General features: G+C 40.3%; 3 protein-coding genes and 1 long non-coding RNA gene across 9 annotated transcripts in view; 2 read left to right on the forward strand and 2 right to left on the reverse strand.

Annotated features, from left to right (window-relative positions):
- slc1a3a (solute carrier family 1 member 3a) overlaps positions 1–2,496 on the reverse strand; it is a 35,627-nt gene extending 33,131 nt beyond the window's left edge. For 3 of the 5 annotated variants that reach the window (XR_008570108.1, XM_054774418.1, XM_054774416.1), the window contains exon 1: positions 2,359–2,491. The gene's annotated coding sequence lies outside the window, so the exon portion shown is untranslated. Of the gene's footprint in view, positions 1–2,358 lie in introns of all 5 variants that reach the window. The other 2 variants (XM_054774411.1, XM_054774419.1) reach the window with 2 other exon arrangements.
- LOC129180200 (G-protein coupled receptor-associated protein LMBRD2B-like) lies at positions 394–12,100 on the forward strand. Of its 2 annotated transcripts, none has more exons than XM_054774409.1 (17): positions 394–521; positions 1,135–1,336; positions 1,407–1,510; positions 2,330–2,419; positions 2,531–2,698; positions 2,770–2,980; positions 5,240–5,314; positions 5,381–5,485; positions 5,558–5,741; positions 6,814–6,995; positions 7,085–7,218; positions 8,793–8,898; positions 8,967–9,064; positions 9,471–9,574; positions 9,715–9,761; positions 11,416–11,518; positions 11,655–12,100. In XM_054774409.1, the coding sequence occupies exons 2-17, from the start codon at positions 1,163–1,165 to the stop codon at positions 11,717–11,719; spliced, it is 1,950 nt and encodes a 649-aa protein (XP_054630384.1). In that variant the 5' UTR covers positions 394–521; positions 1,135–1,162; the 3' UTR covers positions 11,720–12,100. The 2 variants fall into 2 exon arrangements, with proteins under 2 accessions (XP_054630384.1, XP_054630385.1); XM_054774410.1 differs by having other exon boundaries at positions 400–532.
- On the reverse strand, positions 6,471–14,886 carry LOC129180203 (uncharacterized). The gene is made up of 4 exons (XR_008570109.1): positions 13,176–14,886; positions 11,390–11,464; positions 6,771–6,963; positions 6,471–6,693 (listed from the first exon to the last, which is right to left on the reverse strand). It is a non-coding gene; the product is annotated as an uncharacterized LOC129180203 (long non-coding RNA).
- golm1 (golgi membrane protein 1) lies at positions 12,404–24,881 on the forward strand. Its single transcript, XM_054774420.1, has 11 exons — positions 12,404–12,594; positions 13,203–13,345; positions 14,571–14,750; positions 14,822–14,876; positions 15,553–15,655; positions 15,829–15,946; positions 16,020–16,152; positions 17,578–17,757; positions 17,823–17,981; positions 18,095–18,193; positions 21,168–24,881. Exons 2-10 carry the CDS (start codon positions 13,217–13,219, stop codon positions 18,190–18,192), a joined length of 1,155 nt encoding a protein of 384 aa, XP_054630395.1. The 5' UTR covers positions 12,404–12,594; positions 13,203–13,216; the 3' UTR covers position 18,193; positions 21,168–24,881.
- The last annotated feature ends 90 nt before the right edge of the window (positions 24,882–24,971 follow it).

The following is a 24,971-nucleotide window of genomic DNA, read 5'->3' on the forward strand; positions in this document are numbered from 1 at the left end:
TATGTCCAGAAAGAAAGCATGACACTATACAATATAATATAAATAATATAATATAAATACACATGCTCCATATGTTCATAAAATATATATTAAAATCTAACATTTGTGTGATTTGTTTTGCCTTTCGAATGCCTACCCTGCTGTCTAAATTTGGAGCATCTGGTCACGTGGTGTGCTTTTGAACTCTAGCATACAACTCACAAAAAGAAACTTAAAATACACATTTATTATACGCCATAGGTAAATAAACAAATCATAAATAAGATCGGAATCATTTACGTTCATAATGCATGTCTATTTAGAATTTAATATTTCCTATTTGTGACGTTTAATGACGGACATCCGGTAAAACTTTCCTGCGGTACAACTACAACACCCACAATCCCCTGCGTCACTCATTGGCACAGAACGGATGTTGTTATTGTGACGTTGTTACGCTTTGTCAGTTCAAAGGTTCTGTGCGATTTATTTTACACTCCACGTCAGAATTACGCGCAGTCGGTGGCTTTCGAAGACGGAAGGTAAGAATAATGTACGTTTTGAGTGTCGCCTTGTTTCTTGGGCACATTTAAAGAATGGCAATAAAAGGTTACTCCGGCTATGTGGCGATGTAAACAATCAGTCTACCAATGATTCGCAATCGTTTCATTTATCGTTTACAGTAACTATCAAGGATCGGAGCAAACTGTAGCAGCCCTTTTTATACTTATACTATGTGGTTTTACGACAAACAAAGCATTCATAATACCAAGTTTAACAGTTTTGGGAGGACTAGCTGTAACATCACGGCTAGCAAGATGTTAGCCTTGTAACACTTTACAGTAAGGTTCACAGTACAGTAGTTAATGAGGAGCGAACCTACCTCACCCTAACCACTAATTAGTTCCTCAGTAACTACTCCATAATTATGTGCCTTAGTGATTAGTTCCTCATTAGTTTTTCTGCAACTACTGTATTTTTGTGTACCGTATTGTAAAGTGAGACCGTTAGCCTGAATTTTCTCCATTGCAATAAATAAAAAGCAGATGAAATACTGCTTTCTGTAACGACATACTGTTAACCTCTATTCAATCTCATTAATCTCATACTGTTAAATCCATCCCCTCCTAAACTGGTCTCTCTGACGCGTCCCAGGTTGCCATGACGACCGCCTCCTGACACGATGAGCGGCGCCGTGCTGATCGTCGTGCTAGTGGTGGTATTCTTCCTGGCCTTCTGTCTTCTCCATCGCTATGGCGACCTGAGGAGGCAGCAGCGGATGGTCCTGCTGGGGACGCTGGTGTCCTGGTACCTCTGCTTCCTCATCGTCTTCGTACTGCCGCTCGACGTCAGCACGGTACGACAGACGATGGAGGCACCCGGTCTGAGTCGACTTCACTTTGTCTTTTTTTGTTGTTGTCTTTCAGACCATCTACAAGCAGTGTGTGCTGGACAATGCACACAACCCTGCCGCTGCTGCTGTTGCTGTGACTCCCACAAGGAACTCTAGCAGTCTTTATCCAACTGACAGGTAAACACTGTATAATGCTGTTTGTTGCATGTTTATAGTTTCATCTGTTGTTTTCCTAGGATGAAAATTCCTAAGGTCCCCTATTTTTTCATATTCTGGATCATAGTGTCTGGTATTATTCCATTATCTGGATCTGTCTTTGATTTTGTAGAACCTGTTGGAAACTTGTCCTGTATTTTTTCCAAGTGCCCTGACCATTTTTCGTGGAGTTATATGCACAAATGCCGAAGACGGTCCTATCACGCAATGTTAAAGAATCCTTTAAAAAATTCTTGGATCCAGACGGTGATCCGGATCACCCCCCAAAATGTAATCACTTCTTCCATATCCCATTTCTGACAATTCCGGAAAATTTCATCCAAATCCATTCAGAACTTTTCAAGTTATTTTGAACACAAACAAACAGATGGCCACCGACAAAAACATAACCTCCTAGGTGGAGGTAATAAGAAAATATAATCAAGCAATAATAAAAAGAACTAACATTTAAACCAAATGATGAACCCTTCGTAAGAGTAGCTATGCTAAAACAGCTAGCACGTTAGACAAAACCAAATGATAGGGTAGCTATATGCTAAGCTAGCTAGCAATACAAACTAGATAGAAAGATAGACCCTTCAGAGGGGTACCTATGTAAAGATAGCTCACTAAGGTACATGGATAGATGAATATATGGATTTAAAAGAAATATATTTCTATTTTCTGTGCTTGTTAGCAAGGATGCTAGCCAGCAAAGTTACTACCTAGCTAGCTAACTGGCTACATAGATAGACAAAACAGTATACGTTAGAATAGACATGTATGTGTTTGTGTTTGAAGTGTGTGTGAAAAGCCATGGAGTTACATACCAGATGGAGTTCTCCCTGTCTTCTGGAGAGTTGTTTACTGGACCTCCCAGTTCCTCACCTGGTAAGATCCCACACACACCTGCACAGATTTGCTAAGTTAAAGAGATGCTCACTCTTGATGTACCTAAGGAAGTGAGCGTGGGCATATTTAACCCTTTCCGGCTGCTTGCAGGCTGTTGCTGCCTTTCATGCAGTCATATGCCCGCTCAGGAGCTTTCAGTATCGTTGGAAGGACAAAAACGGCGCTGGTTGAAAACGCCATCTACTACGGCACCTATCTGCTCATCTTCATCTCTCTGCTCATCTCCGTGGCGGCTCACCCTCAGTGGCGACTCACATGGTTAGTTTTGATTGCCAGGGGAGAGCTATTAAAGTAAAAACTTACATGTATGCGTTATTGGTGTTGTGTAGGACAGACTTCCAGACCATCGGCATCACCGCTGCCAACACGTGGGGTCTCTTCCTCCTGGTGCTGTTGCTAGGATACGGCTTGGTGGAAATCCCACGTTCCTATTGGCTGTCATCTCTCCACGCTCACTCGCTGGCCAAGGCCTACTTCAAGGTGGCAAAGATGGCCATCGAGAAGGCGGCGGCCGAGGAGAACTTAGCCGATGTCATGGAGGTGAGAAAAGATTTACTGTCCTTCCTCAAATAGTTTAAACAGGCGTTTTGTTAAAAAGTGCTAAGGCTCTTAATTTATTACATGTAATTCACTTTAAATGAATATTTTAACATACAAACTTATGATTATAATATATCATGCAATATGCATTCAATATACACTGCTCAAAAAAATTAAAGGAACACTTGGAAAACACATCAGATCTAAACTGGGGGAAAAATGATCTTGAATATCTTTCCTGATAATAAGTGGGTGATGTATTAGTAACAAAATGATGCCACATAATCTGTTAGAAATGAAAATGATCACCCTATAGAGGGGGGAAATCAAAGACACCACAAAAATGAAAGTGAAAAAATGATGCAGCACACTGGTCCATTTTGCCAAAATGTCATTGTAGCAGCTCAAAATGTTTCTCAGTAGTTTATGTGGCCCCCACGTGCTTGTACGCATGCCTGACAACGTCGGGGCATGCTCCTAATGAGACTACGGATGGTGTCCTGGGAGATCTCCTCCCAGATCTGGGCCAGGGCATCACTACGGTACCTGGACGCATGGAGGAGATTCCAGGAGACAGGTAGTTACTCCAGGAGAGCTGGACAGGGCCGTGGAAGGTCCTTCAACCCTCAGCAGGATCGGTATCTGCTCCTTTGTGCAAGGAGGAACAGGATGAGCACTGCCAGAGCCCTACAAAATGACCTCCAGCAGGCCACTGGTGTGAATGTTTCTGACCAAACAATCAGAAACAGGCTCCATGAGGGTGGCCTGAGGGCCCGACGTCCTGTAGTGGGCCCTGTGCTCACTGCCCAGCACCGTAGAGCTCGATTGGCATTTGCCATAAACCACCAGAATTGGCAACTACACCACTGGTGCCCTGTGCTCTTCACTGATGAGAGCAAGTTCAACCTGAGCACATGCGACAGACGTGAAAGGGTCTGGAGATGCCGTGGAGAACGTTATGCTGCCTGCAACATCATTCAGCATGACCGGTTTGGTGGTGGGTCAGTGATGGTCTGGGGAGGCATATCCCTGGAAGGACGTACAGACCTCTACAGGTTAGATAACGGCACCCTGACTGCTATTAGGTATCTGGATGAAATCCTTGGACCCATTGTCAAATCCTACGCTGGTGCAGTGGGACCTGGGTTCCTCCTGGTCCACGACAATGCCCGACCTCATGTGGCTAGTGTATGCAGGTAGTTCCTGGAGGATGAAGGAATTGATACCATTGACTGGCCCCCACGTTCACCTGACCTAAACCCAATAGAACACCTCTGGGACATTATGTTTAGGTCCATCCAGCGCTGCCAGGTTGCTCCTCAGACTGTCCAGGAGCTCATTGATGCCCTGGTCCAGATCTGGGAGGAGATCCTCCAGGACACCATCCGTAGTCTCATTAGGAGCATGCCCCGACGTTGTCAGGCATGCGTACAAGCACGTGGGGGCCACACAAACTACTGAGAATCATTTTGAGTTGCTACAATGACATTTTAGCAAAATGGACCAGTCTGCTGCATCATTTTTTCACTTTCATTTTTGGGGTGTCTTTGATTTCCCCCCTCTATAGGGTGATCATTTTCATTTCTAACAAATGATGTGGCATCATTTTGTTACTAATACATCACCCACTTATTATCAGGAAAGATATTCAAGATCATTTTTCCCCCAGTTTAGATCTGATGTGTTTTCCAAGTGTTCCTTTAATTTTTTGAGCAGTATATTTGAATTTCTATTTTTTTTAACTAAATACATTTGGTTAAAAAAAACAAATAATTAATATAGCAAATCATTCATATCATCATTTTAAATAATTTGACTTTAAGTTTATAAAAGTGGAGGTCTTAATTAAATCGATGAATTAAAACAGCGATTATATATATTACAATACAATGTTTAATATGCTAATATAAAATTTGAAAATATATAATTTATCAAAAATAATGGAGTAAATTAGAAATAATTTGGTAATTCCAGGAGGAGGTATGTTTTTTTTTAGGACTTCAATGAAGTTAGTTTTTGAGGTATTTAAATCTGGTTATCATTGACTTTTGTAAATAATTTCACATAGCACATAGCATGCATTCATTCTAACATTCATAAGTGTTAGAACGTGAGCTAATTAGGCTACATTATAATTATTATATTATGACATTGGTATATTGGGACAATTAATCAGTATCATGAAACAAAGTGTAATTACACATCTAGACTGGAGGCCAGTGTATTAAATCCATTTGTTGTACCTAATGTCGTCACCAGGAGGTGTCCGTCGTCCATGTGTCAGTCAAGTATAACCACTCCCTTAGGAAGTGCGTAGACACCATTTTGACAAAGGTGAGGCTATTTGATTCAGTTTGTTGCGTTATTCTTGTGTTTTACGAGACCACCATCTCATCACAGTGTCCCGCTGACTACCAAGAAGAGATGGGCAGAGACGTGGAACGCCCCTCTGAGGAGGAGACGGTCCTCCCAAGCAAAAGAGGCCTGGTTCAGCTTCACAAAAAAGTACCGCCAAGTGGCTTCGATGTGAAATTATTTACCATCGGGGTGTTTGAAAGTGGGTGCTGTTTGTTTCAGGTGATCTCTGCAGTGCAGAGGTGCCGTCAGACCCAGGTTCAGTGGTCCATGTTGCTGGAGGAGGTTTTCCATCTGGAGGACGTCGCTAAGAGCCGCAGCAGCCCGACACGCCTCTTCATCCACAGCTGTTCGGCAGCGCAACGCCACAGCTGGATCCGGAGCTTTCTCTACACTCCAAAAATTGGTGAGTGTCAGCTATACTGGGACTTTTTATTTTTTTTTTGCAAATGTAGATCACACACACAAGTTTATGAAGTCGTACCTTGAACATCGCTCCCTCACTCGATTTCGGATTTTCAAAAATTACTTAATAAATGATGGCTGTTTCATGGTTCACTACGGCCTATTATTAGTCAAAAAATATTGAAAGACAAGTCATGTGGTATTGTGGTCACTAGGCGTCAATAATGTTACATTGATGAGACATTACCTTACATTATATTACCTTAACTTGCAATATGGAGTCAGCCGTGGATGAAAAGTCCAACAGGACACAGTGGGGAAAAAAAATCTCCTCCCATTATGTGTGGAAGTGGTACGTTTTTGGCTTCTTATTTTATCCTTCTTCCCCACTCCGTTTCAAACTCTGAAGTTTAGAATACATTAAATGGAGGCTAACTAGTTAGCTCGGATGTTGCTATGCTTAGTCCGGCAGCCGTCACAGAGATCCCAGGAACGTTGGCGATTCGATCCTCGCCCCCTCGACCTAGTCACTGTCGTGTCCCAGGGCAAGACACTTCACCCACTGGTGTATGAATGTGAATGAATGTTTGGGTGGTGGTCGGAGAGGCCGCAGGCGCGAATTGGCAGCCACGTATCCATCGGACTACCCCAGGTCAGCTGTGGCTACAGATGTACAGTAGATTACCACCACCAGTGTGTGACTGAGGAGTGAGTAATAGAGTATAAAGGTGACTATAGGGGTGTTATTTCATGTCTACAGGGCTCTAATAATGATGTAAAAAAAAAAAAAAAAAACTTGTGTAGGTCGTAAACAGGTTTTATATGCTCTTAACTATGAAAATATTACATTTATTAATATTAATAAAGGATGATATGCAAACCAGCAACTGGCACCAAGTGAGTTTCCCCCAAGCGAGTCAGTGCTTTTCCTCCTGTCACTCACATACAGAGTCCTGAAAAAGAGGAGCCATCTTATATTCGTGGTCGTCAATACACCAACGTTAACTTCACTTTCCAACGCAAGACTTACCTCATTTTGTGTGTGTGTGTGTGTGTGTGTGTGTGGTGGCCAGAGTGGTACTGGGAGTGTGTGTTCAGGCAAGTTCTCTACAGGCTGCTGGCAGCGCTGCTGTGCTTCCTCTCGGTAGCAGTTGTCTGGTCCGAGTGCACCTTCTTCAGCACACGTCCTGTCCTTTCCCTCTTTGCTTTCTTCATCCAGATGGCTGAAAAGCAACACAACTACATTTGTATCGAGGTAGGCACCGATTCACACAAAACATACCAAAAAAATCCCCCCCACAATCACATAACAACTTCAACGTTTTGTTTTTTTCCGTCCACCAGGGGGTGTGCTTTGTCACAGTGCTCTTCCTGTGCGTGTGCGTCTACTCCACCGTGTTTCGAATACGAGTGTTCAACTACTATTACCTGGCACCGCATCACCAGACCGACGCCTACAGCCTGCAGTTCAGCGGCATGTATGTTCTATTTTGTTTACACTATTAGTTTGTTTTATACACTTGTGACCGCAATATTAAGTGCACGGTCATCTGCTGGTAAATGCTCTTATTCAGGGGTGGTCAAAGTACGGCCCAGGGGCCATTTACAGCCCGCTGCTGTTTTTTTTATTGACCCTCAGTACATTCTAAAAATACAATTAAACAACAAAACTTAAAAAAAAAAAGCAAAAACAGAAAAAAGCAGTCATTTTACAAGAATAAAGACAAAAATATTAAGAAAGTAAAGTCATAATATTAAGAGAAAAAAATAGCAAAAGTTGAAATATTAAAAGACTTTTAAAATGTATTTTTTTTAAGTTGTAAGATGGGAACCAAACAAAACAAAGAATAAAGTTGTAATTTTACATCGGGTAAAAGTTATATTACAATATTGAAGTCAAAACATCATATCAAAATAATATAAGAAAAAATGTCAGAGAAGTTGCAATATTTGTAAAACTATTTCAAAAAAAGGAAAAACCAGCCAAGTGTAATGTAAAGAGACAACGTTATATATAATAAGCTGACATGAAGGCTGTTTTTTTCTTGAAATATAAAAAAAATGACAACCACCATATAACAGCAATTTGTTCACCAAAAAACACAGTGCTGCTGTCAAATTTGACTAATGTAAAATACGAAAAAGAATAATGTTAAAGTTGAATTCCACCCCTAGTCCACCCATGTATGAGGAGGGACAACTAGAGATTTTATGAATTGAGCATGATCCAAGATGGTGGTGTAAACAAACGGCACGCCATATTGGACACTGACCAAGCGGGCGAACACAAACCTAGGCAAAATTTTAGCAAAAATTTTGTTAACCCAAAAACCTGCGATCCGGGGCGGATGTTAACTGTATTTACTAAATGTGAAACCTCATTATGTATCACAAATACATTTTTTTTAAGTGTAATAATTTGGAGTGCATGAGAGAGTGGAAAGGAAATTGTGGTTGTCTTGGACCACATGGTCATTTATGAACAAGAATATTGCACAACACAGCAGCAACAGAACCAATGTTGTAACAGCGGTAAGCAGCAAACTACTCAGCCAGCTTTAATAGCGTTGATGACTTCACTATAAAACAACAGGACGGCAAGTGTAACCCGCAGTTTCACGCCAAAAGTTGAGAAGTGTAACCGTAGCATTTTGAAGCGCATGCGGAGGTAGACAAAATTGCTGGATGCTGACCACAATACAAATTCAGCTACTGCCATCTTGTGGAGTTAATAAAACCTGCATCAGGAGGTTGCCTACAGTCACAGCTGTTAATGCTAACTGGAGGCTCCTGGCGGTTATAGGCTTTTGTAGAGCCCGCACCAGGTGACTATAGGAGACGCCACACTTCACTAAATCGAGGCGTTAATTGGAGCATTTACAGTCTGTACTAGAAAACAGCTCTTAGTATGATGCAGGATAAACTCCAACCAAATGCATTGTTCACAACTTCAAATGTAAAATACCTCTCTGAGCAGTATTGTCTTTATACAAGGTACAGCTCTTGTACTGAATGGTATTAGACATGAACCGATTCTGGCGTCTCCTTTTAGGCTCTTCTGTCGCCTGACTCCTCCATTGTGTCTCAACTTCCTGGGTCTGATCCACATGGATTCTGCCGTTTCCCATCAGGACCGCATACAGACATCCTATACCTCCGTAGGTTGCAGCGGTGTCATAATACAATGGGATCAATCAAAGTTGACTTATTGTTTTGCCTCTGCTAGATCATGGGCTCCATGAATCTGCTGCCTTTCATATCCAACGGCTTCTACATCTACTACCCCATGCTGGTACTGCTGCTCTGCTCTGCTACACTGTACAAGTAAGACAAATACTTGAATCTCCGCTCTGTGTGGAGTTTGTGTGGCGTTTGCATGTTCTCCGCGTGTGTGTGGGGGTTTTCTCCGGGTACATTCCCACATTCCCAAAACATGCATGTTAGGTTAATTGGCGAGGTATGAATGTGAGTGTGAGTGATTGTCTATATGTGCCCTGCGATTGGTCCAGGGTATACCTGAAGTCAGCTGGGATAGGCTCCAGCATACCCCGCGACCCTAATGAGGATGAGCGGCAGAGAAAATGGATGCTTATTCAGCACTTGTTGCTATTATATGGTCATTTATTTTTGCTAGCTCACCAATAGGTGGCAGTAAATTCCCTACACTCAAAGATCATCTTAAAAAACATCCCACAAGAATGAATGAGCGAATGTTCTTCCATGTTTTCAGCCTGGGCTCTCGTTGTTTGAACTTGCTGGGCATCCATCAATACGTCACCAATGACGACCTGACAGCTGACCTCGTGGACGAGGGCAAGGAACTCATCAGGAGAGGTACTTTCGTTTGGTCACTTCATCGGCTGCTATTTCAAATGACCGCACAACCACGTGTTCCTCTTTTCTGGTCACGTGTGGCCAGTGAATTATTCTCTGAGCAAGCGTGTACATGCGATTTCATGCTTTCTTTTTTGCAGAGAGAAGAAAACAACGAAAGGCTGAGGATGCGGGGAACAGAAGATGGGTTAGGAATATCCATTTGCCATCTGATCATTATTTTTCACGTATACAGTGGAACCTTGGTTAGCGCCATTAATTTGTTCCAGAGGGTCCGACTCTTAACGGAAATGGATGTTAACCGAATAAATTTTTCCCATAAAAAAATAATGTAAATTCAATGAATCTGTCAAAGAAAGCCAAAAATGTTAACACAAAACACACTTTTATAGTTTTACATGCAGAAAACAATTTGAAATGCATAGGAATGCAAATAAATGATGAATGAAAGGGTTAAGTTAACGTTTAAGGTTACTTTTACCGTCAACGATAACGTGATTCTTGACGTGACCAAAATCAGGAAGGTGGTGGTTGATCTCGCTGCCACGTCGTGTCTTTGGGAACAGTCACGTCATCAATAAAAAGTAAACATAACCTTAAATGTCCATTTATCTCTTTCATTTGTCATTGATAGGCATTTAGAGTTGCATGTAAAACCAGGGATGCTCCGATCAGGGTTTTACGCTGCCGATTCCAATCCCGATCATCCGTGATTGAGATTGGCCTATTTGACACAAACCTGAATTTAATTTGATGCATGTTTTGGAGTAATACGATTACATGGGAAAAAAATTGTTCAATTACTTATTTTTTTGTTCAAGATAACAAAATTAACAGACTAAAATAATACAAATAAATATCTTTATAAAATAAATTGAGTGTCCAGGTTGCAGGGGTCTCCAGCTTGCATCACTGTGTTTTATGTATGACTGGCAACATTTAAATTGTACACTACTTTATTGTACTTTACCAAGCACATCTCCACTCAAGCAGTGTGGCCATGGTCTTTATGCATTTTAGTAGCATGAAGTTGAAATATTAAAGAAAAAAAGGTTGGGTTTTTTTTTTAAGTCAAACAATGAAAAAGGTTGTAATTTTTTGGAAACTTAGTTTGGGGGAAAATGTATAACAGGGGAATAAATATTAGGAGAAGAAAATATCCAAGAAGAAAGTTGAAATATTTGAAAAAACAAACAAACAAAAACAGCAGAAATTTGACCAGAGTACAGTCAAACTGTTAAGAGGAAAAAACGAGTTTTCCAATGAGAAAATAGTTGCAATTTCATGAGAATAAACTTTTACAATGAGTAAAATGATCATTTTAGTAGCAATGTTCAAATAAAGAAAAAGTTACATAATATTTTTAAAAAGATATAAATTTATAATTGCGAGAAGAAAATGTACAAAAGGAAAGCTGAAACAAAACAGCTGGGAAATTTTTTTAAAAAAACAGCAGAAATGGGAAAAGCAGCTTCCATTTTACGGGAATAAAGTCAAAACATTAAGAAAAAAGTTATAATCGAATGAAGAAGAAAAGTCTCAATTTTACAAGAATAAACTGGTATAATTCAGGAAAAAAACTTTTTAGTAGCATTTCACTTGTATTGCAAAGGTGAAATGCAGTCTTTTTTTGAGCTACTTACTTACTTAGCTTCTTAGCATACCTCCATGTGTTGCTTTACAAAATATCAGAGTTGCATCCCTTCATTTTTCACGATGTGGCCCTTGCTGGAAAAAGTTTGGACACCCCTGATCTCAAGTGTAACACCCCTTAGATTGCACAACTGAGACATTTCAGGAAGCAACAGAACTTACTTGTAGTCATTGTTTTGCGTTGTCAGGTGAGCAACGAGCGATACGGGGCCACAGGCAGGAGCAGAGCTGGTTACACTGAAATAAAGGACGAGCAGGAAGAAGACACTATGGCAGAAGCCAAGGAAGGCGGTGGGGAATGAATGCAATTTCATCTCTATTTTGTTGTAGTTGTAACACTTTGTGTATAGATAATGATTTGAAGTATGACATATTACACCTGTCAAGAAACAAAACAATCTAGAGTAAACATATTCTGTCTTCCCAGATATGTCATTCACTTGGGGAGAGACACAGCCTGAGGAGCAGCAGAGGAGTCTACTGCCAAAATAAAGTTACAGTGAACGCCAACGTTTTCAATGAAGTTGTGACTAATACTGTATATAATGTTTTTCCGTCTATAGATCAGGAGACATAACTTATCTTTGATGGTGTTTTTCATACCAAAAGGGACATTTTTAAAAATGTTTAAACATGGTTTAAAATACACCACATATGTCAGTCCTGAAAGTGGAAAAATAAAGTGCCAAGAGCAGTCCCACATGCCTTCTGGGTCAAATGGTGACATAATTAAGCACCTCTATAATCTGTGAAACCACATGCATGACCTGTGTCAAATGTGAATTAAGATAAATGTCTCTTTTAAATATTGTTCATTGTCGGGGCTTGACATTGTTTGTCTGTGTGCTTAAGTTATTCAAATAAATCAGATTTTGACATATTTCTTGTTGAATATATACTTTTTTTGTTGGACAACGTTTGGGTTTCAAAACAAACGCTTAACTCAGGGATGCATTCAATGGTCGTCGTAAAAAATAAAGGAAAAGCTGTGATTATTGCACATTTACATGTAATTCCACAAATTCTAGCATTTACATATTTTACTTCAAGTTTTGATAAACTCGAGAGATGTATTCTGTTAAATTGAGTTTGTTACGTTGATTTAATACTGAAAATATACTACGTTGTTAGGTTTTTCCAACTGCCCGAAAGGCTTTATTAGCTGACGTCACCGGATGTTGAACCGAGACAGTAAACAGAAAAAAATATGCAATCGCTCGCTTTTGACGATCAAATAAAGTCAAAACTATTTATCTGCGTAATGGGTCGTTTGCTGTCAGTCGGAGCAGCGTGGTGAGATTGTTGGATACAAATATCATCGAATCATCTTGGCGAGACTTTACAACTCGTCATTTTGATTGCACTAGGTAAGAGCCGCCGCTAACCTTGTAGCATTGCTAATGTAAATGGGGAACCTGCATACGTTGCTACTAGCACGGTTAACGTTAGCGTGGAAGGAAGCTAGCATTAGCCTGTGTTTACATTAAGAAAGCACATAAATCCAATTTGGTTTTAGGGTGTTAAACGTAAACGTCCAATAAGGAGCTAACATTCCTATTGCGTTATCAGTGCTTCAGCTACAGCTCATATGTGACCGCTGTTTAGGTAGCCAGGCAGACAATGCAGTATGTGTGCATAATCTGTAGTTATGATTTCAGGCTCTGTTTGAATGAAATTAAACTTATGTTTATTTAGATGGGATGCCCTATTTTAAAGTTATGTGTAAACGACTTGCTTTGAACATTTATTTGGCATCCTTTCTCACCTTTCCTGCTTGTCAACTTGTCTCTGACTGCCTGCAGCTACGTATCTTGTTGCTGGTGCTTCTCCTTACATTTCTATCACTTATTTACTGCAAGAAATGTCTTAAAGAAACATTTACACATCCCGCACAATCCAATTACAGCCAACACAAGAGCTGTATCAGTTAATGGCTTTTAATACTGACCTTCTCACTGGTGTGTGTGTTTAACAGAAGAGTAGACAAGAATGGGTGGCCTGGTTAACGGGCGGCGTGGAGGAAGATCTCCGCCTTTAATGATCGGTGCCCTTGTCGCCTGCATCATCGTCTTGGGCTTCAACTACTGGGTGTCCAGCTCCCGCAACCTGGAACTACAGGTAGGTTTGTCTCATCACATCCTCCAAGGTGGCACCCGACTTCCCTGTCTACAGTATTTGTTAGGTGTGCATGTTTTGAGCAACAGCTTATAGGGTTTTAAAAAGGGTAAAAATAAGTTCACCAAACAAAATAAAGCTTACAAAAATCAATGCTATTTGTCTTTTTAAGAAACAGATATTTAACTAACTGTGTTGCAGATACTGTACCTTTCCTGTGTCACAATAAGTTACGTTTCTGGTTTTATGGCTATCATCCCAAGCAGTCACTGGTCACACAAAAAAAAGCCACAGAAGTCAGGTTGAACGAAATAAGAGAGAAACAGCATGACATGATGTACCAAACAACACAATAAAGAAGTGAAGAATAATACTGTATCGATTCTTAAATGAATGGGTTGGAAGAGAATGTGGAACCTTAAACAAACTGATAAATACAGATTGCATTATATCGTAAATATCGCTGCTATTGGCTATGTGGTTTGACAAAAGGAGCCATAAACTCTCCTTAATTTAGACAAAATCATATTTTACTTATTTTTTCAAGAGAACATTTATCACTTGTGTAATTTACAGAGGATGAGACGCATTCTTAAAGGAGACTTGGATGTGAGAGTAGATTGTCTGATGGAGCTCTTGCAGGATGTCCAGGTAGCACATAGGTGGGCTCCAAATGAGAGAGCAGTCGGTGAACCCGGTGTCTTCCTCCGCTGAGAGAGGATAGTTATTTAGCCCTATTAATTCAGTTGACTGTCACGCACATACGGGCGAGTGTTGTCCAGGGTTTTGCCTGCGCTACTGTAGCTGCCGTTTGACTGATGTTGCACCTTGAGCCTTGAAAACTCACCATAGTGTCTGTTCTTCAAATGTTAGATTAAATTAAAAAGATTAGATATTTTTCGTGGCATGTTTTGCAGGGTGCAAAATTTATGTCACTCTCACAAACGGCAGGTAAGTTCCACACAGTGGTCATGTTTTGGCTTTGGCACACCAGCACAGTGTGAAGGAAAGTGGGCGGGGGATGCTCTAAGACATAGGCTGTGTTGCAAGGCAATTATCAGCGTATTCCGAGCATGTGCTTTTATTTGAGGAAAAATATATAATGTGGTGGTTCAATACAATTATTATTTTATAATTGTAAAATTGTATTTGTAAAAATAAAAGGCATCCTTGTTATAGTTTCTAAAAAAAAATACCTTACTTCTTCAAAAAAATGTTTATATGACAGACTAAGCTGTACGAGCTGGAGGGCCAGGTGCGGCGCGGAGCTGCGGAGCGCGGGGCGGCCGAGTTAAAGAAGAGCGAGTACCATGAGGAGATTGAGCGGCAGAAGGATCAGATCAGTCGCCTTGAAATTCTCTACAAGAAGCAGCTGGAAGGAGTGCAGGACACCTGCAGCCAGGAAATGGTACAGGCTAAATAATTACCTTTTACCCATTAGTATATTTTTTGTTATTAATGTTCATGTTTGTTTTCCAGGGAAAACTGCAGCAGAACATCTCCTCCAGTACCAAAACCATACAGGAGCTTAGAGGTAACCTCTTTTTTCCACCGTTTATTGTGATTAATTGGTTCCAGACCCGACCGTGATAATGTAATAACAAAAAGTAAGACATATTAGACATAAATAAGACATAACATAGATTCAAAAGTTAAGTTTTTCTGGACAGCATGTGTCCTGCTGTGGCTATTGTCTCACCATGCAGCATTACTGACACCTAGTGACCAGTGTAGAATACTACATATTACGTTTTTGAATTCCTCTTCTGAATGCCTTATATTTGTATTGTAACTCATTTAGTCAGTTGTATGCTTAATTTCATCCAAGAATACATACAATTTGTATATTTTTTACTAATAGTCTGTAGTCAACCACAAAAGAGCGATAATTAATACATTTGTTTTGAAAAACGGTGATACGGTGGTGAGGGATGGCTATTAGGTTCAGAACTAAACTGAATAATAGTACATATAGTATTTGGCTACACTAAAGTTAGGAAAAATACGGTAAAAACAAATGTTTATTCATTGGCCTTGAGGGAAAATGGTTGAGTCTTATGAATTCTGCTTAGCAACAAACACATACAGAACTTTAGGTTGCCTGGTGCCCCATTTTTTTCTGCGCCTACAATATAAAAACGAAAAAAAAAAATAAAATAAAAATATGAAAAGTTTGCTGTCTAACTGTGTTGCGTAATCTGTGTTTGCAGGCCAGTTAAATCAGATGAACGATGACCTGGGGAAGCTTCAGAAGGAACTGCAGAGTTGCCAAGGGAACATCAACACCCTCAACAACAAACTCGCTTACGACATGTAAGAAACATGCACATGCTGCAGTATAGTGAATCGTAGTTCATTTTATTTCATTTAGTTAGGCAAAAATATGTTGGGTTTTTTTTTACTGTTTTTTTTTTTACTGCATGTTTACTGTGTCTGTATTTTTTAAGGCCGCTAGGTAACATGTCCTTATGTGTGTCTCGGTGCAGGACACATTGTCACTCGCAGGTCCTCTCTCAGAAGGAGCTATGTGAGGAGCGAGTGGAGGCTGCCAAAATGGAAGTTGAGAAGAAGATGGAGAAGCTGCTCCTCCATGCTGTCGCTGAGGTAACGCCGGTCCGTCCCAACCTATCGTACTAGAAGACGCCAAATGGCCATGTGACATTGTTAATGTTGACAGGACAAGGCAGACAATGGCGGAGTAAAAGAGGAGGCGGCGGGAACGATGACGACATCGACTGATGCGAACCCCTCTGTGTCTAAAGGAAATGACCGTCCTGGACTGCTGACCAATGAGATCTTCAAGGATGACGGTAAAGCACGTAGTGTACAACACCACAGATACTACCAAATGATGATTCCCTAAAAATGAAACTCTAAACCCTTTAAGCCCCTCACAGTTATGAAACTCATATGAAATTCATTTTTACATATTGAAACAAAAACAGGTATGCAGTATACAGTGTTGTACTTACAAAACGTGCAGTTACACATCACGTCTTGTCAAAGCATCTTCCAGCTGGAAAATGTTGAGTGAATTGACTTGTGAGACAGAGCCGTCTGCTGGATTTATAGCTGCAGCACTCTTTGTTTTCCCTCTGTAGATAGCGCCATCAAACCACTTACTATTAGTTACCATCAAGAAAAATGTGTTTACAATTTAAAGCAGAGGAGAGATCCACCAATATGCAGGGATTATTGTACAGTAGGGGTGTCACGAGAGCTTGTGAGATTAAAACATGATGCAATTTCTCATTGAGAAAAAAAAAAACTGTCTCGCGATAATTAATAAATCACACATAACTAAAGTGGATCATTTTGCCACAGAAAGTCAGCGCAAAAGAAATGCTTTATACAGTTGAAAAGCCAGCATTTCAAGAAATGCTGCAAACGTTTGACACACAGTAGGAATTGCCTGTGAGAAAATACGCGTCACAAACACCAATTCCACAACTTTACAGAGTGAAAGATGACATATTAAAAGAAATATAGCATTATTCTGGTATATTGTTATTATTATACTGTATGTATGTAACCCGCCCTGTCTTGCACCGGGACTCGAACACAGGACCTTTATAATGGGAGGCGAGGGCGCTGACCACGCGACTAAAAGCCCTGTTGGCCGCGTGTTCAGCGCAGCTCGAGGCAGGGGGAGTGAGTTTTATCAACGTACACTCGCACAGCCTCACAGGCTGGCATCCGTTACATGTACATGTGCATTTACCGAGGGCTCATAATTATCGACCTGTTTTTTTATCGTTCGATAAATCGATTTATCTATTATCGTGACAGGCCTACTTGTTCCCGAAGGTTAGCTGTGTTGACAGGGGTTCACCTTTTTTACGCTTATGCATGTAATTACCGATGTTAACAGACACGCATGCACATGGCAATATATTGAGGCCGGCAAAACAGTACATTTTTTCATTTATTGTGTAATTATTAAATTGATTTATTATCCTCCCATGCCAGGTGCCCACAAGACAACTAAAAATGTTACAAAATGTCTTGCGACATGAGTTGTGCCGTTAACAGTGGTTAACTTCTTTTTACACTTGCTGACCTAAGCGTGTTAAAATTGCCTGCACCTTTGATAGGATAATAACAGGGTTTATGATGGCCACAGTTTGACCCTGGACCATGGGAAATATAGTGTGTTTTGGTACATTCACAACTACTGTACTGCTTGGGGTAAATAAACTTTAGAGCTTTAGACGTGGCTCATTTGTCCCTCACAGGCACTGCATTGGGCGCGCCCCCCACCAAGGGCGTCCACCTGTCGGACACCACAAAAGAGGGCGCAGCTGTCGAGCAGGACCTGCCAGCAGAGGGAGCCGTGGTGACCGAGAAGGGTCAAACGAGCAAAGCCTTAGCCAAGAATCAGACTGAAGTGGAGGTGATAGATGTCCACACAGAAGGTAAACAACGCGAACAAGCGAGCTCCAAACATCTCCTTTGTGACGGGTCTACCACTGTCTTCCAGAAGCAGACCCGGGAATGGAGGGCATGCTGATTGGCCCGGAGAAAAAGGACGTCATCGGTCAGAGAGTAGACGAGGTGGAGGATTACGACCACGGGGAGAAGGTGGTGGGCGAAGTGGATTTGGAGAAACAAGAGCAGCCCATGCGGGATAAAACAATAGGTAGAGTAGTTATGTACTGTATGCACCATGACCACAATTTACAGTGTTCAACATCTTTTCTGGTGTGTTTGAGAGCTACCTTGTGTGCTAAAAATCAACGTACTGTCTCACAGACAAGGTGATGGAGGAGGAGCTGGCTGACTATAACGGCGACGACGACAACGAGGGAGAGTTTGAGGCAGACAAACAAGCGGAACTTGCTCAAGTTTAAGGTGAACATTCAAGTTTGCATCTTCTTCTTTGACGCTTTCCATCAATCTTTATTTTTGAGCCTCCTTCAACGGCCAAAATACATCAGAGGTCTTCAACATACACATTTCCACATGGGAAATAGAAATAACCTGTTACACGGTGTGCCATTAAAGACAATTCCGTCCTTATTTTCTTGCTTTAGTGAAGCGTTCTTTGACGTGCGCGTATGCGTGCGGGAACTGTTACATACAAAAAATGCAATTAGTATCTATAAATTTTCATTAACTATGCTAAACACAAGTAGTACAAATGGTACAAAATGTTTAAATTTGTAAAAATCAAGTCTGTGATTAATTCTGTCTGATGAAGCACGACTTGAACTTTAATTTGATACCTCATTCACTTCTCTACCCCAAATATTAAAGAAGCTAGAGCAGATTTTATACCCGAAAATAGTGCCTTTGGGCCCCATTGCTTTAACATTGAGTCAAGACAAAAGCTGTGATCAACCCACGGACCTTGGCAAATGCAAACATACTACAAAATATATCATACTAGGCAGTGAAACTCTGGATTAAAAGTCAGAGTAGCCATTTACTTTTTTTTTGGTTATCAAAAAGTCCCGGGAAGATAGATAATCAAGTGTCATATTTTTCATGTAGGCCTTAGCACTGCAGTGCAGCAGCAACCTTTGCATTGGTTTCAACCCACACTAACCACAAGAAATACCTCGCCAACATCGATGACAGGAATGTATAAAATCCACCAACATCTGCCCCATATTTGAGAAAATCTATGGGTTTTTTTTTGTTCCAATAAGGTGACATAGAAATTGGATGGATGAATATCTAAATTACCCATATTTTATTTTTACAATCAAGTCATCCATATAGAAAATAAGACAACAATGCAAGCGACATGTAGCATTTCTGGTAAAAAAAGAAAAAAAAACACAAAAACACATTTCACACAATTCGATTTTAATGAAATTTCGTCTGCAGATAGATATTAAAGTAAATGAATATCCTATATACCTTTTAACTTGTCCTGAAGCTCCGGTCCATGAGTTTGAAAGGTTTAAATTTGTACTTAACTTTCCAAGCACTCATTTGACTTGGGAAGCAATTACCAAACAAACATGTATACCAATGAAAATACATCTGATATCATATGAAAAAATTGCATTTTTAAAAAGGACGTCCCCACGGACTCTCCTAACAGCGCGCGCACGCTCAGTGTCAGATTTTTCCATCGCTAAAATACGGGTTATGTAACATTGCTACAAGTAGCTAGCCAAAACACAGGGATACATACCTGTAGCTAACAGCTACAACACAACATCAAGGTTACAAACATATTCGAAACAATGATTCAGGAACATTTGAGATGGCTATTTTAAGTGCGTTGTACACACAGATACTCACAAAGACAAAAGTTTCCCAAGACTCAAACGTTTTTGAGCAAACACAGCTTGTTTAGGAGCTTTTTCAAACTTGGCTTCTGCCGCTAGCTTGTGCTTCACTGAGAGAGGAAAAACGTCAAAGATTGTCTAATAGCGAGAAGAGGACTCGCTCGTACCGTCACTGAAACGATTCTTTTTGGAGATGTCGTCTCACTTTAACTTTTTAACCATAGCGTTTTAACCATTTTTAGTAGGGATAAGCCGTTGTAGAGTCGTTGTAGACGAGTATCTGTTAGGGATAATGCATGTTTGCCGAGTACGAGCCTGGAACGAGTACAGTTCGTCGTAATCGTGATGACGGAAAATCCTCAACACGCTCTGGGATTGGCCAGTCACACACAGTGACCGCCCCTCCCAAGACATATCCACAAATGAATAGCAAAGTAACATTTCGGCTATCAGCAGTGCACTAAACACATATAATATATATAGCATATATATATATATATAAATAGCATGCTAACAATATAACAAATTGGTGGCAATGCTGACGAGGCTAACCTAGCTCAGCCGTTAGTGACCAGCTCGGCGGCTTGATGCTTAAGGCGCACAACACATACAATATCACAGTGCAAACTGCGTCTAGCATTGAACGAATGACAAATAACTGGGTTACTCACGTTTATAGACGCACACTGTTAGTTGAACATCAAAACAAGGTCCGTGTTACGGCAACAACTCTTAAATCTCCGTGCCTGCCGTGGTGCATTCATGTGCCCATCTCACGTCGTAATTGATAGCGACGTTTAATCATGTTAACTTAAAGGAACGAAAGAGAGTGGGCACAACAAAAAAAAAAACTGTCTTTATACAATTTTTAAATGACGAATGGCCTCGAGACATTTATACATGCATACAGTACAGTATATGGTGTTTGAATTGCTCTGCTGTTGATGTGTTCAGGTCAGAATAAAGTTATAAAAGGAGCGTCAGTCTCTGGGGGTGGGGAGCTACACTGTCCCACTGTCGTCATAACAGAGAGCAGTGGCTTGCCATGATGCGTATGCGTTAAATACGCTGGAAAAAATGACAGTACACATATAGCTGAATAATCAACAATAAATATAGCAACTTCTGCTTAATCAATGTCAATTTCATCCCTAATTTTTTACTATACATTTTTCACTTATTACCAACTATGAACCCATGCTTTTACACGTTATATCAACTCAGATATCACATGAAACCACCGTCTTTGGCCCAAAGGCATGGCACAGGGTCACCCTGTAGCCATCCTAAAACATTTATTAACTATACAGGCAAGTAAGATCATTCCTAACATTCCCTACAGCCATACGGGTGTAAAAAGAAGTGAACCACTGTTAATAATAACTATTGAATGTAGAAGGTGTAAGGTGAAGTTCTGTCGCGTCACATTTAATGTTTGTCATACAAATGTGAAAAGAAGTTTACTGTTTACTGCTGAGGGACGCTTTTTCAGACTCTGTGAGGCTTTTACCCCCCCCCCCCCCCCCCCCCCCCCATAGGAACAGTTACTTGTCCATCCACTTAAGGCATTTTTTTCCCCGCAGAGCTGCACTTGAAGAAAAAGCACCCGGTGGACATTTCAGGGAGTGCCACCTGTTGTGACTCTCCAGCGAAGAAACATAAATATTTTATTTTATTTCAATCTCCCGACACATACAGTGGGTCCCCGGCTCATTCACGGATTTTTGGTCAGGAAAATCTATTTTTGTTGGGTTTTTTTTCCTCTGAAAAATCTCCTTCAGCCTAAGTCAGTAATCATTTCTAAATACGTGATAATACTAGGGATGTCCCGAGCCACAATTTTTTTTATAGTCTTGTCAATCAGAGCCGATCCTTTTTTTTTTTTTTTTTTTAAACAATAAGCTTTTCTTTTTTACAAACATGACAGCATGACCAACAATATTGGTTGGCTTTTGTAACAAACCTCTGTGAGTCAGGTCCCTAATCCAATAAAAAGATGCATCCAATAAAAAAGTCCATCCAATAAAAGCATACAATTGGAAAAAAATGGGTGTGCATAATAGTTTAAGGGGAGGACTAACCATTTGACATGGTTATTGATCAATGTGTGGTGTGATTTACAATATATGACATTTTTTAACAACTCTCTTCAGCGCAATAGTAATTTATTGACGGTCCCTTGTATAAACAACCAGCGGTTAAAGCAGCACTTCCCGTGCGAGCAGCAGCGGAGCCAGAAATCTGTCACTGGGGTGGCCAAGGTGAGACCATTACTCACACAGGGGTGGCAATAAGGCCACCACTGGCCACCACCGCGTGCGAGCTCCCCGCACAATAACGCAGCAGTCCGGGCACAGTGAGGGGGAGCTACCGCTGTAGACACGGAACCGAATGTCCAACGTGAAACGAATTTCACCACGGTAGGCCGCGGACGTGTCGGCATGGTGGTGTTGCGTTTTCTTCTTCTTGCGGGTGGTGGCGGGAGTCGAGTGGCAACCTGCTTTGAGGCGCATTACTGCACTTACCATGTTGGAGTGTGGCTCAGCGTTACGAACGTGATACGGCAGCCAATCGGATGGGGACATCCCTAGATAATAGTTAAAATATACAGCATACTTGAACCGCTATTAAAAAAAAAAAAAATCCCCCATTATTACGCGTTTCTGTCTTTATGCTTCGCTGGTAATGTTTTTTCTGTGAAGCGTTGAGATTTCACTCTTAGTTCGGCAGTCCTTGAATGCAACATAGTGACCGTAGCCCGTGATTCCCATCTGTTCTGTCCATCATCATGATCATTTTTCGTGGCAAGCACCCATACAGTGTGCATTTAGCTTGTTAGCTTCCGTCGCTAGAGAGAGGGTTCTGGAGCTAAATCGAATGGAATCGTTCCAACAGTCATTTTTATTGCAAATGCCGATCGGAAATCGGAGAACGTCAACATCAAGCGAGCAGGAGCATTTGGAAGGGGGACATTTTTATGGGCGCATCAATTACTCACAGATTTTCACAGCCGGTGGGTAGGCGTGGAATGTAACTCCTGTGAAAAGCGGGGATCTACTGTATTTCAGATGTGGGAGCCTTTTAATTATGTGGAGCTGTGTAAATATGACACATATGTGCACTCATGTTTTAAACAAAATGTGATTCATGTCCTACGTTATGCTGGAAAAAGTCTTCATTGAAGCCTTGAGGTGTGACCAATGATGGCAATACATGAAGGAAACAAGCGGTAATGCTGTGTAGGACCTAGTGGTCATCATGTAGTATGTAAATAAGGCTGCTTGTAGGCAATGCTGTAACATGACGGTGATCCTCTGGGTTGGCATACATACACTAAATGTCTCCAAACGATGATTTGACACCGTTGGTGGTGGTCTTTATTGTGTACACGACTGATGATTTGTTGGTAATGTTCTGGAATGACCGCAGCGGTTTGGGAAATCTAACTGTTGTCCTCCATCTGTGTCTGCTTTAACAAAACATCACCAAACTTTTTGGAAGGGGCCAATAAGATGAGCGTGCTCCTTTTTATAAACTTGAACAAAGAAGAAGTCACAGTTTGGTCCCCATTTCAATGAACTCAAATGACTTTGCACCGGCTGATGAGGTTCCTTTTATAAGCTTGACCTTCTTTTGTTTATGTGTGATTTTTAGAAAATATTTTTGACCTGCTGAACAAAGGCTTTAAAGAAATCAAAAAATAAAAAGTGGTGTTGATAAACCTGTCGGAATGTTTCTCAATGTATTTTTTGCTGCTAGTTTTTATATTGTTATTTTATGAGAATAAAAAAAGTTGGCAATACCTTACACCAGGGGTCTCCAAAGTGCAGCCCAGGGGCCATATATATATATATATACATATATATATATATATACATATACATATACACACACACACACACACACACACACACACACACCTGCGACACATTCTAAAACAAAACATGAAAAAAAATATATAGCAAAAATTGAAAAAAAACTACAGTAATTTTACAAGAATAAAGTCAAAATATTAACAGAAAAAAGTACAAGAATATCATATGATTTTTAAAAAATTAGTAGCATAAAGTTGAAATGACAGAAATAAGATGATTCATTTTAAAGTTGTTATAATTTTTGCAAACTTGGGTTGTGGAAAAAGTCAATATTATGGGGCTAAAGTCATAAATATGATAAGAACATTTTTACCAAAAAAAGTTGAAATTGTTGGAAAAAAACTGAAATTGAAAAAACAAATGAAACCTAAAAAAAAACATTGAAAAAAAATCAGCGCTAATTTTACAAGCATGAAGTCAAAATAAAGACAAAAACTGTTGCAAATTTGACAAACTTGAGGAAAAATGTCATTTTAGTAGCATACAGTTGAAGTATTAAAGAAAAACATGTTATTTTTGAAAAGTCGTAATATTATGAGAAGGAAAGTAAACACTTTAGGCTGTGCAAAAAGTTAGAATATGGAAATAATATAATATTACAAAAAGAAAAGTTACTCAGGTTGTTAAAAATTAAAAGCAAAAATGGGCCAAAAAGGGCAAACACACAAGTTGGTAGCATATCTACATGTGTTGCTTTACAAAATATCAAAGTGGCCCTTACATGCTTTCATTTCTCACTATGCGGCCCTCACTGGAAAAGGTTTGGACACCCCTGCCTTATACAGGTACTATGATTTTGTATTTTTCATCATTTGTTTGCTGTATTAATATGAATTACTGTACTACCAGTCTTCTTTTGAGTTATGTTGGGCTAGGTGGCCGCTGCCAGTTTTGATTACACACATGAATGTAGTCACGGGTGAGCGACTTTTGGATTATTTTGAGTCTTTGTATTTAATTTCTATTATTAAATGCATTGGTTATCATTAAAATGTTGCGGGACGAGTGATCGCAGTAAATGACACGTTTATGTAGTCACGGGTAAATGAGCATGACCGGCGGCAAACGTAAAATGAATGTAACTCACCTTAGTACTTCAAAACTTGGAGAAAGGTTGCCCTGTTATGTTGGCCCGTAAGGGTCCCGTAAATGTACTCGAGAAAAATAGTCCTTAGATCCATAAGACACAATGACCGCTACTGCAAACGTCCATAATTCCCCACATTCTTAACGGTAAATTGTGTTAGCTAACATGCGTTAGCCACATCTTGCCACCGGAACTGTGACCCTATTGATTGACATCTCATTGACCCAATATACAACCTTCAATGAAGCCCCTCTCCTAACTTGCGTAGTTTGTGCCAATTACGTTGAATTAGAATAGCCAATGAACGTCCCTCTTCTCACGTGCGTAGCTCGTGACAATTACGTTGAATCTACTGGTAAAAATTGTCATTCATCCACAAAAACACAAACATATTTACAAAAATAAATGCATTTGGAACATTGTTG

The sequence above is a fragment of the Dunckerocampus dactyliophorus genome, chromosome 4 (genome assembly GCF_027744805.1).
Source record: "Dunckerocampus dactyliophorus isolate RoL2022-P2 chromosome 4, RoL_Ddac_1.1, whole genome shotgun sequence".
Lineage (NCBI taxonomy): Eukaryota > Metazoa > Chordata > Actinopteri > Syngnathiformes > Syngnathidae > Dunckerocampus > Dunckerocampus dactyliophorus.

What these genes read in the sequence shown, in the direction of transcription:
- LOC129180200 (XM_054774409.1), top strand. Translation starts at nt 1,163, where the DNA reads ATGAGCGGCGCCGTGCTGATCGTCGTGCTAGTGGTGGTATTCTTCCTG. An exon ending in ACCTCCCAGTTCCTCACCTG is followed by an intron (nt 2,420 to 2,530) that starts GTAAGATCCCAC and finishes GGCTGCTTGCAG; the next exon opens with GCTGTTGCTGCCTTTCATGC. An exon ending in TAGACACCATTTTGACAAAG is followed by an intron (nt 5,315 to 5,380) that starts GTGAGGCTATTT and finishes ATCTCATCACAG; the next exon opens with TGTCCCGCTGACTACCAAGA.
- golm1 (XM_054774420.1), top strand. Translation starts at nt 13,217, where the DNA reads ATGGGTGGCCTGGTTAACGGGCGGCGTGGAGGAAGATCTCCGCCTTTA. An exon ending in CCCGCAACCTGGAACTACAG is followed by an intron (nt 13,346 to 14,570) that starts GTAGGTTTGTCT and finishes TTTATATGACAG; the next exon opens with ACTAAGCTGTACGAGCTGGA. An exon ending in GATAGATGTCCACACAGAAG is followed by an intron (nt 17,758 to 17,822) that starts GTAAACAACGCG and finishes ACTGTCTTCCAG; the next exon opens with AAGCAGACCCGGGAATGGAG.